Raw genomic sequence first — 11,539 nt, forward strand, 5'->3', positions numbered from 1 at the left:
ACTCACAGAGAAGGTGCAGCAAGGTAAATCTAGCCATGTATCAATCAGAGCCCAGGCTAACCTCCTTGTTCCAATAAGAACAATAACTTAGGTGCACCATTTCTTATTGGAACCCTCCGTGAAGTCCTGCCTGAAATACTCCTTGATGTAAAGACACCCCCTTTGTTGATTTTAGCTCCCTGAAGCCAACCCTGCAAGCCGTGTCGTCAGTCGCCCCTCCCTCCGTCAGAGCAACGGCAGACATTCGTTCCACGCCTTTTTTCTGTGCGGACGCCATTCCAAGGCAAGCATGGAGGCCGCTCAGCTCACTTTGGCAATTAGGAGCACATTAAACACCACACGCATTATCCAGCAGTATATGCGGCACCGGAACCTGGCAAAGCGGCGACGTCAGCGCGGTCACGTGAGTGATCAGGACATGGACACAGATTTCTCTGAAAGCATGGGCCCTGCCAGTGCATACATCATGGTGCTAATGGGGCAGGTTCATGCTGTGGAACGCCGATTCTGGGCTCGGGAAACAAGCACAGGCTGGTGGGACCGCAGAGCGTTGCAGGTCTGGGACGATTCCCAGTGGCTGCGAAACTTTCGCATGCGTAAGGGCACTTTCATGGAACTTTGTGACTTGCTTTCCCCTGCCCTGAGGCGCATGAATACCAAGATGAGAGCAGCCCTCACAGTTGAGAAGTGAGTGGCGATAGCCCTGTGGAAGCTTGCAACGCCAGACAGCTACCGGTCAGTTGGGAATCAATTTGGAGTGGGCAAATCTACTGTGGGGGCTGCTGTGATGCAAGTAGCCCACGCAATCAAAGATCTGCTGCTATCAAGGGTAGTGACCCTGGGAAATGTGCAGGTCATCGTGGATGGCTTTGCTGCAATGGGATTCCCTAACTGTGGTGGGACCATAGACGGAATCCATATCCCTATCTTGGCACCGGAGCACCAAGCCGCCGAGTACATAAACCACAAGGGGTACTTTTCAATAGTGCTGCAAGCTCTGGTAGATCACAAGGGACGTTTCACCAACATCAACGTGGGATGGCCGGGAAAGGTACATGACACTCGCATCTTCAGGAACTCTGGTCTGTTTCAAAAGCTGCAGGAAGGGACTTTATTCCCAGACCAGAAAATAACTGTTGGGGATGTTGAAATGCCTATATGTATCCTTGGGGACCCAGCCTACCCCTTAATGCCATGGCTCATGAAGCCGTACACAGGCAGCCTGGACAGTAGTCAGGAGCAGTTCAACTACAGGCTGAGCAAGTGCAGAATGGTGGTAGAATGTGCATTTGGACGTTTAAAGGCGCGCTGGTGCAGTTTACTGACTCGCTTAGACCTCAGCAAAACCAATATTCCCACTGTTATTACTGCTTGCTGTGTGCTCCACAATATCTGTGAGAGTAAGGGGGAGACGTTTATGGCGGGGTGGGAGGTTGAGGCAAATCGCCTGGCTGCTGGTTACGCGCAGCCAGACACTAGGGCGGTTAAAAGAGCACAGGAGGGCACGGTATGCATCAGAGAAGCTTTGAAAACCAGTTTCATGACTGGCCAGGCTACGGTGTGAAAGTTCTGTTTGTTTCTCCTTGATGAAACCCCCCGCCCCTTGGTTCACTCTACTTCCCTGTAAGCTAACCACCCGCCCCTCCTCCCTTCAATCACCGCTTGCAGAGGCAATAAAGTCATTGTTGCTTCACATTCATGCATTCTTTATTCATTCATCACACAAATAGGGGGATGCCTACCAAGGTAGCCCAGGAGGGGTGGTGGAGGAGGGAAGGAAAATGCCACACAGCACTTTAAAAGTTTACAACTTTAAAATTTATTGAATGACAGCCTTCTTTTTTTTGGGCAATCCTCTGTGGTGGAGTGGCTGGTTGGCCGGAGGCCCCCCCACCACATTCTCGGGCGTCTGGGTGTGGAGGCTATGGTACTTGGGGAGGAGGGTGGTTGGTTACACAGGGGCTGTAGTGGCAGTCTGTGCTCCAGCTGCCTTTGCTGCAGCTCAACCATACACTGGAGCATACTGGTTTGGTCCTCCAGCAGCCTCAGCATTGAATCCTGCCTCCTCTCATCACGCTGCCGCCACATTTGAGCTTCAGCTCTCTCTTCAGCCAGCCACTTACTCTCTTCAGCCCGCCACCTCTCCTCCCGGACATTTTGTGCTTTTCTGCACTCTGACATTATTTGCCTCCACGCATTCGTCTGTGCTCTGTCAGTGTGGGAGGACAGCATGAGCTCGGAGAACATTTCATCGCAAGTGCATTTTTTTTTCTTTCTAAGCTTCGCTAGCCTCTGGGAAGGAGAAGATCCTGTGATCATTGAAACACATGCAGCTGGTGGAGAAAAAAAAAGGGACAGCGGTATTTAAAAAGACACATTTTATAAAACAGTCGCTACACTCTTTCAGGGTAAACCTTGCTGTTAACATTACATACATAGCACATGTGCTTTCGTTACAAGGTCGCATTTTGCCTCCCCCCACCGCGTGGCTACCCCCTCAACCTTCCCCCCTCCCTGTGGCTAACAGCGGGGAACATTTCTGTTTAGCCACAGGCAAACAGCCCAGCAGGAATGGGCTCCTCTGAGTGTCCCCTGAAGAAAAGCACTCTATTTCAACCAGGTGACCATGAATGATATCTCACTCTCCTGAGGATAACACAGAGAGATAAAGAACGGATGTTGTTTGAATGCCAGCAAACATACACTGCAATGCTTTGTTCTACAATGATTCCCGAGTACGTGTTACTGGCCTGGAGTGGTAAAGTGTCCTACCATGAAGGACACAATAAGGCTGCCCTCCCCAGAAACCTTTTGCAAAGGCTTTAGGAGTACATCTAGGAGAACCGCGAATGCCAGGGCAAAGTAATCCTTTCACATGCTTGCTTTTAAACCATGTATAGTATTTTAAAAGGTACACTCACCAGAGGTCCCTTCTCTGCCTGCTGGGTCCAGGAGGCAGTCTTGGGTGGGTTCGGGGGGTACTGGCTCCAAGTCCAGGGTGAGAAACAGTTCCTGGCTGTCGGGAAAACCGGTTTCTCTGCTTGCTTGCTGTGAGCTGTCATCTTCTTCGTCCCCAAAACCTGCTTCCGTATTGCCTCCATCTCCATTGAAGGAGTCAAACAACACGGCTGGGGTAGTGGTGGCTGAACCCCCTAAAATGGCATGTAGCTCATCATAGAAGCGGCATGTTTGGGGCTCTGACCCGGAGCGGCCGTTCGCCTCTCTGGTTTTCTGGTAGGCTTGCCTCAGCTCCTTCAGTTTCACGCGGCACTGCTTTGGGTCCCTGTTATGGCCTCTGTCCTTCATGCCCCGGGAGATTTTGACAAAGGTTTTGGCATTTCGAAAACTGGAACGGAGTTCTGATAGCATGGATTCCTCTCCCCATACAGCGATCAGATCCCGTACCTCCCGTTCGGTCCATGCTGGAACTCTTTGGCGATTCTGGGACTCCATCATGGTCACCTGTGCTGATGAGCTCTGCATGGTCACCTGCAGCTTGCCACGCTGGCCAAACAGGAAATGAGATTTAAAAGTTCGCGGTTCTTTTCCTGTCTACCGGGCCAGTGCATCTGAGTTGAGAGTGCTGTCCAGAGCGGTCACAATGGAGCACTCTGGGATAGCTCCTGGAGGCCAATACCATCGAATGGTGTCCACAGTACCCCAAATTCGAGCCGGCAAGGTCGATTTAAGCGCTAATCCACTTGTCAGGGATGGAGTAAGGAAATCGATTTTAAGAGCCCTTTAAGTCGAAATAAAGGGCTTCATTGTGTGGACGGGTGCAGGTTTACATCGATTTAACACTGCTAAATTCGACCTAAAGTCCTAGTGTAGACCAGGGCATTGTGAATAGTTCTCTGAAAACATCCACTCAATGTGCAGCGGCAGTCAAAAAAGCAAACAGAATGCTGGGAATAATTAAGAAAGGGATAGATAATAGGACAGAAAATATCATGTTGCCTCTATATAAATCCATGCTACGCCCACATCTTGAATACTGCATGCAGATGGGGTCGCCCCCATCTCAAAAAAGCTATATTGGAATTGGAAAAGGTTCAGAAAAGGGCAACAAAAATTATTAGGAGTGTGGAACGGCTTCCGTATGAGGAGAGATTAATAAGACTGGGACTTTTCAGCTTGGAAAAGAGACGGCTAAGGGGGGATATGATTGAGGTCTATAAAATCATGACTGGTGTGGAGAAAGTAAATAAGGAAGTGTTATTTACTGTTTCTCATAACGCAAGAACTAGAGGTCACCAAATTAAATTACTAGGCAGCAGGTTTAAAACAAACAAAAGGAAGAATTTCTTCACACAACACACAGTCAACCTGTGGAACTCTTTGCTAGGGGATGTTGTGAAGGCCAAGACTATAACAGGGTTCAAAAAAGAACTCGATACATTCATGGAGGATAGGTCCATCAACGGCTATTAGCCAGGATGGGCAGGAATGGTGTCCCTAGCCTCTGTTTGCCAGAAGCTGGGAACGGGTGACAGGGGATGGATCACTTGACGATTACCTGTTCTGTTCATTCCCTCTAGGGCACTGGCACTGACCACTGTCGGAAGACAGGATATCAGGCTAGATGGACCCTTGGTCTGACCCAGTAGGACCATTCTTATGTTCTTATACCCTTCATCTCTGTGTGTCTCTGTTTTCCCTCTGTACAATGGGGATAATAGCTTTTCTCTGCCAGATGATGTGAGGATATATACTTAATGAGAGGTGCTCAGATACTTTGGTGCTATAAACACCTTAGCTACAATTTTCCAGATATATGAAAAGTAAGTCTTTGATTATGAGCAACATGTAATATTGATGTAAGCAGAGACAGGGTGGGCTCCACCCTGACATCTGGTGGTGAGGTGTGGCAAGTTGTGGAAAAGAACTTCAGGGGCTGATCTCATTTGCATAGGCACACGCACCCTGCCTAGAATGAGGCCATAACTGCCCAAATCGTCACTTTGGCTGCTGTGGGATCCCCAGTGTCTCTGTTATTGGGGCGGGAAGAATAAATTGTTAGTACCCTGATTATGGGAACTGTGCTTGGAACTGTACTTGGCCTTTTTGTTATGATGGAGGACTCACCATCAACTGAGTAGCACTCACTAGGCAAGGGACATGGGTTCCAAAACTCTGTGAATTGAGAGAGACTTGAGACAGGTATTAGTGCCTGGTGGTGTAGGCCCCTTTTGTGAGGGCCTGAAGCACCAATTGCACCTCTGTCTCTCTCCACTGTGGAATGTCAGAGCTAATTTTGGGTCTATTAAGAGTTTTGTTACAGGTATTGTGCTGAATTCACTTCAGCCTTATAGTGCACCAGCACTAAGGCTCCCACTACTATGAGCTGAAATCACTGAGAGCTGAAATCACTGAGCACTGTGTCAAGTAGGGGGGGAGCCGGAAGTTCTAGTGTGCAGTGGAGCCGGTCGTGAGACAGCGGTGTGTTCGTGAGACGGCGAGCTGTCCGGAGCTGGTCGTGAGACAGCGGTGTGTTCGTGAGACGGCGAGCTGTCTGGAGCCGGTCGTGAGACGGCGAGCTGAGCGGAGCCGGTCGTGAGACGGTGAGCTGTGCAGAGCGGAGCCGGTTGTGGTGGAGCGGAGCAGAGCCCTGTGGGGCAGTCAGCTTCAGGACACGTAAGGTGCCCCTTACCTCTTTCCCCCACACCCAGGCACATTTTAGCCAGATTGGGGAGTAACACTCTGCAGGTGAACTTTTGAACTCCGGGGCTGGACTTTTTTTTGGACTTTGGGCGATTAGTGGATTGCTGGACTCAAGAGACGTTTGGGTTCTGGGACTCAAGAGCCTGAGGGAAAGGATGTGGCCCAAATTTTCTGGGGTGGGTCAGTGTTCATGGTTTGGTTAATGAACACTAGTTGTGGTGTTTCCCCAATTTAATGCTGATGTTGTTTGCCTCATGTTATTAAAGATTCTCTACTACACCAAGACTCTGTGCTTGCGAGAGGGGAAGTATTGCCTCCTTGAGGCGCCCAGGGGGTGTGTAAGATTTTCCCAGGTCACTGGGTGGGGGCTCGAGCCAGTTTTGCATTTGCTTTAATGAGAGGGAACCCCTGTGTATTGAACCCGGCCCTTGCTGCTATCAACTTGGCCTGGCAGAAGGGTTACATTTATATACCTCTATTTAATTATGGACATATTTATTACAAAAGACACTAGACTAAAAGTTATATGGGCTTGTCTATACAGGAAAGATAGACCAGTATAAACTAATGTGTGCGTTTAAACCTTCAGGGCTTGGCTACACTTGCGAGTTAGTGCGCATTAAAGCAGCCCTGGGTGCCCTAGCTCACTCCCCGTCCACACTGGCAAGGCACGTAGAGCTTTCTGACTCCGCAGCTAGAGCGCTCCTGGTGCTCCACCTCGGCAAGTGGAATAACATTTACTGCGCCTTGGCTACAAAGCCCGGGCGTCAGTGTGAATGAGTGTTGCGTTACTGCGCTCTGATCGGCCTCCAGAAACGTTCCATAATCCCCTTAAGTCAAGTGGCCACTCTTGTCATTGTTTTTGTTTCGCTGCAGGAATGCAGAAATGCCCTTTGAAAGCTCCGTTTCTGGCAGCCAGCTGCTTGTCTGCTCCGAGACAAAGCAACCATTCGTGTGGAATGGTGTGCGTGAGAGAGAGAGGCTGGGGGGGGGGGGCGGGAGAGTGTGTCTCCTGAACTTACAAGACAGCATGCTGACATGCTCTCAGCCACCCAAAAACCCACTCTCTCTCTCCCCAACATACACACAACACACTCCCTGTCACACTCCACCCCAACCCCGCTCATTTGAAAAGCACATTGTAGTCACTTGCATGCTGGGATAGCTGCCCATAATGCACCGCTCCCAATGCCGCTGCAAGTGCCGCAAACGTGGCCATGCTACTGCGCTTGAAGCGGTCAGTGTGGACAGACTGCAGCTCTTTCCCTACTGCGCTCTCTGAAGACTGGTTTAACTCAAAGCACTCTACATCTGCAAATGTAGCCATACCCATAGTTACACTAATATAACTCCTCATGTGGACACTTACTCCAGTATAAAAGAGTGCCCTTGGTTTAGTTTATATCATTTCGGAAGGGGCTGAATCTAAACGGGAAAAAGGCACTCTGATTTTGGTAGAATAATGTCCACATGGGGTTGGGTGGGGTTAAATCAGAATAACTACACCAGTATAATTGGTCAAACTTTCCAGTGTAGACAGTCCCTAAGGTGCTCGAGAGAGAAGCAAAAATAACATTTGAGAAAGGCCATCCTCCTTGGTGGATCAAATGAAAAGGAAGGTGTTTTATAGCAACCTTGAAAATCTGACAGCCTGGAAATCACACGATAGCAAAGAAACTTGTGCTAGAGGAAAATTAAGAAGAACAAATATTTGAAATAACACGTGTAAAATAAACATTCAGAATATCTCAGGAAATAGGTTTTACAACAGACTGAGATATGGCTGCTTCGCTACTTGCGTCAATTGTGATTTTCTGGGATTAATGAATGATTTTAAGTTGCACAAGGACGTCCAACTACACAATTAGGGTGACCATACTTCCCAAAGGGAAAATGGGACAATGCGTGGGGCTGGCCTAACCCCCCCCTGGCTCCCCACTGCGGGACTGGCCCAAGGTGCATGCCTGAGCCCCTCCCCCCACATGGGGCTGGCCCAAGCTGCACCCGAGGCGCCCCCCCCGCCCGTGCTACTTGCCCAAGCCCTGCCTGATCCCCTACGCAAGGCGGACGCTGATAGCACTGCTCATGCAAGTCCTGCCTCCCCCCCGCCCCCCGCTGCCTTCCCCCTGCATGGGGCTGGCACGGCCACTCCCCCCCCATGTCCCTCTGCACCCCCCTTTTTTGACTACAGTGGCCATTTCTCCTGTTGGCGACTTGATGAGCTGGAAAGAGCAAAGACACATGGGACCAAAGCCCACTTTTCCCAAAAAAGTTGGGGCAGCCCGGACAGGGCTTAAAAGAGGGACTGTCCCGGCCAAAACGGGAGGTATGGTCACTCTAAGGACCATTCCCCTGGCCCCAACCTATCTAGCAGCACAGCTCCCGCACTCTGCCCCTCTCCTCCGCACACACGCCCCTTCCACGGCCGCCTTTTGCCCCGCTCGTTGCAGGGAGCCGATTCTGAGGGCCGGGCCGGGCCGGGCCGCAGAGCACATGTGGGAACCGCTCCCGCCTGCTCAGCGGCCGCGAAGTCGCAGATTCTGGTGGGAGGCAGCTTCTGACACACACGAAACTGCGGGGCGGGGGGTGTTAGGGAGGGCAGCAGCTCTGAGGCTCGCAGCCCCCGCCCAGCAGCAGAGCTGGTGCGGAGCCACTTTCCTGCCCGGCCCCAGCCCTTCCCCCGGGTCTCTCCCCTCACCTGCAGGCTCCGGCTCAGGGGCTGGTGTCGGCAGAGCCCAGGGCTGCCCCAGGGGCTGTTTCCAGCCACCGGAGAAAGTCCCCCCGGCTGGGCACACGGGGGGGGGGGGGCGGATAATGCAGGTCTGCCCCGCACAGACCCCGCTGGGGAGCAGCAGCGGCTCAGCCCGGGCTCTCCGCTCACAATGGAAGCAGCAGAAGATGCTGCTGACCCAGGAAGCTCAACCCCTGATATCCTGAAGAAAGACAGAGAGCAACAACAGCCTCCCCTCCCTTCGCCCTCTGCGGGAAGGGCTGAAAAACAGGATGGAGAGGGCGAGGGAAAGGACCGGAAGAGCTCTGCATAGCTGGAAAGCTTGTCTCCCTCACCGCCAGAAGCTGGTCCAGGAAAATCTATTACCTCCCCCAGTTGTCTCTCTAATATCCTGCCACCCCAGGGCTATGACAGGGCGTTACCACATCCTAACGCACATACACAAAGGGGCAGAATTCACACTGTCCCCACCCTCTTGATTCTAGCCCAGCTGTGAATGTTTGAGCAACCTTAATCATGTTCATTTTTTGTTCTATGTTCTAGTTCCTGTAGGGAATGTCGCTGTAAATCCTCCCCAAAGTGCTGCTCTTCTGTAGAATTACTGAACATGGAGATCTAACTCTCTCCAGTCTTAGCCTTTTTCTCACCAGTAATCAAGCACAGCTGTAATACCAGTCAGATTTTTCCCTTTTCTCACTTACTGGAATTTTACACAAAATCCCCTTAGATGCTGGTCTCTTTCTACTTATCGATTATTAATATATTGGCAAAATTACTTATTTATCTCTCTAAATATCTAATAATCGAATCATAGGACTGGAAGGGACCTCCAGAGGTCATCTGGAGGGGGCTCTGCATTTTAATTTAATTTTAAATGAAGCTTCTTAAACATTTTAAAAACCTTATTTACTTTACATACAACAATAGTTTAGTTATATATCACAGACTTATAGAAAGAGACCTTCTAAAAATGTTAAAATGTATTACTGGCACTCGAAACCTTAAATTAGAGTGAATAAATGAAGACTCGGCACACCACTTCTGAAAGGTTGCTGACTCCTGATCTAGCCCATCCCTCACAGGTGTTTGTCTAACCTGCTCTTAAAAATCTCCAGTGATGGAGATTCCACAACCTCCCTAGCAATTTATTCTAGTGCTTCACCACCCTGACAGTTGGGAAGTTTTTCCTAATGTCCAACCTAAACCTCCCTTGCTGCAATTTAACCCATTGCTTCTTGTCCTATCTGCAGAGGTTAAGGCGAACAATTCATAGAATCAGAAGATTAGGGTTGGAAGAGCCCTCAGGAGGTCATCTAGTCCAACCCTCTGCTCAAAGCGGGACTTACCCCCAATTAAATCATCCCAGGCAGGGGTCTTCTCCCTCATCCTAGTGACATCCTTTTATGTACTTGAAAACTGTTATCATGTATATTATGTTGATATAAAATCCCCGCAGGTTTTGGTCCTTTCCATACACATTAAGTAAATATTAAATCTTAGATTTTGCAGCTATTCCCTTTAGTTATTGAATATTCTGATAAATCTCACCAGTTTTGATTTTTATCTATAATCAAACATGGTTATTGAAATCTAGGATTTTTCCTTATTGATATAAAATAGATATACCCCTCCAACATTCACCAATTTTTTCTCTAATTATTGAACAATATAAACCCCCTAATCCAGAGGCCCCCAAACTGTGGAGAGCACTCCCCAAGGGTGCATGAAGGAACCTTCAGGGGGTGCGGCAGGACCTGTGCCAGCCCCCATGTGGAGGGCAGGGAGGGAGTACCACCCTGCTCCTCCCCATCCCCAGCCTTGTCCCCAGCTCCTGTCACGGTGCCTGACCCCGTCCCCAGCCTTGGAGGAGCTTTGCTCCCATCCCTGTCTTCAGCCTTGGCCCCTGGCTGTGGCTCCAGTCCCGGCCTTGTTCCCAGCCCCAGATCTACTCCCAACTGTGGCCCCAGCCTCAGCCCCCCTTACCCCTGTTACCCCCCTTCCCTAGCCACATCATTGATCCCAGCCCCAGCTCCGGATAGGGGTAAGGGGGGTGCAATCTTTGGGGACCACTACCTTAATCATTGGAGGGAAATCACTGCCTTGAGAAATTTTCCCATTAATGGGGAATGAAGCTCTTTAATTATCAAGTTTCCCCCTCACATCTGAAAATTAAATGATTTCTCCACTAGTTTTAATTAACATGGCATGATTGCTGCTTAAAGTGAGTTGTTCTGCATGTAACAAACATCAAAGCCAGGAGCCTCCCCCCATTTGGGGGCATGGTGTATCCCAGCTACTAATGGGGCAGTTGGCCAGAGCCTGACTGGCTGTATTTTGCCCCAGATGGAGGCAGGATGGGAGAGTCATCCCTCCAGGGGGCTGCTGTGTGTGTGACTGCATTCCTGATCCCCTTAATCAGTGTCCAGGGTGTCTAAATATTGTTGTCCTTTATAGCAATCCTGCTGTATTAACCCCTTCCATTCCCATCACCACTTTCACCCCCAAAGAATCCCTAAAGCTCCTGACAGATGGACTCTATGGGGGGTCATTAGTGGTGTGAATATGGTGGCTGCCCTATGCCAACAAGAGGTGCAATATCCCCACATGACAACTGCCAAGCTCTTGGTTTGCCCTGTACCAGCTGTTGCTCCCCACATAGGCGGCGACTTCTGCTGGCGCCAGTGCGTGCTCGACCCGCCTCTGCCCCCAGCCCTGCTCCATAATTGATTATGCACCTTAACCAGCATTTGTTGAAGTGCTAAACCAGATTTTGACACTTCTTTGGCAGGTGCAGAGAGAACATTTTCTTCCTTTTAGTTTATTCAACTAGTTCAGTTCAATGATTAAGAACATAAGAGTGGCCATACTGGGTCAGACCAAAGGTCCATCTAGCCCAGTATCCTGTCTTCTGACAGTGGCCATCTAGCCCAGTATCCTGTCTTCTGACAGGTGCCCCACAGGGAATGAACACAATAGGTAATCATCACTTGATCCATCTCCTGTTGCCCATTCCCAGCTTCTGGCAAACAGAGGCTAGGGACATTAGTTCATTCAATGTTAAGAAAATGATTAGGAGTTGAAAAAGCAAGAAAACTTTTTGTCCCCTCTTCCAATCTATGAATACAAATGAGGTGTCACAGGGTGAGA

At 49.8% G+C, this 11,539-nt stretch overlaps 1 protein-coding gene and 1 pseudogene across 2 annotated transcripts in view; both read right to left on the reverse strand.

The window, feature by feature from the left end:
* The window catches only part of LOC311530633 (C-type lectin domain family 2 member D-like), an 839,985-nt pseudogene that overhangs the window by 496,735 nt on the left and 331,711 nt on the right, over positions 1-11,539 (reverse strand). The gene's annotated exons all lie outside the window — the stretch shown is intronic.
* On the reverse strand, positions 1,813-6,610 carry LOC311530202 (uncharacterized protein; the record flags this gene model as incomplete). Its single annotated transcript, XM_084646675.1, has 2 exons — positions 2,922-6,610; positions 1,813-2,333 (listed from the first exon to the last, which is right to left on the reverse strand). Exons 1-2 carry the CDS (start codon positions 3,481-3,483, stop codon positions 1,813-1,815), a joined length of 1,083 nt encoding a protein of 360 aa, XP_084502801.1. The 5' UTR covers positions 3,484-6,610.

Source organism: Lepidochelys olivacea, assembly GCF_965140295.1.
Source record: "Lepidochelys olivacea isolate rLepOli2 genome assembly, chromosome: 14".
NCBI lineage: Eukaryota > Metazoa > Chordata > Testudines > Cheloniidae > Lepidochelys > Lepidochelys olivacea.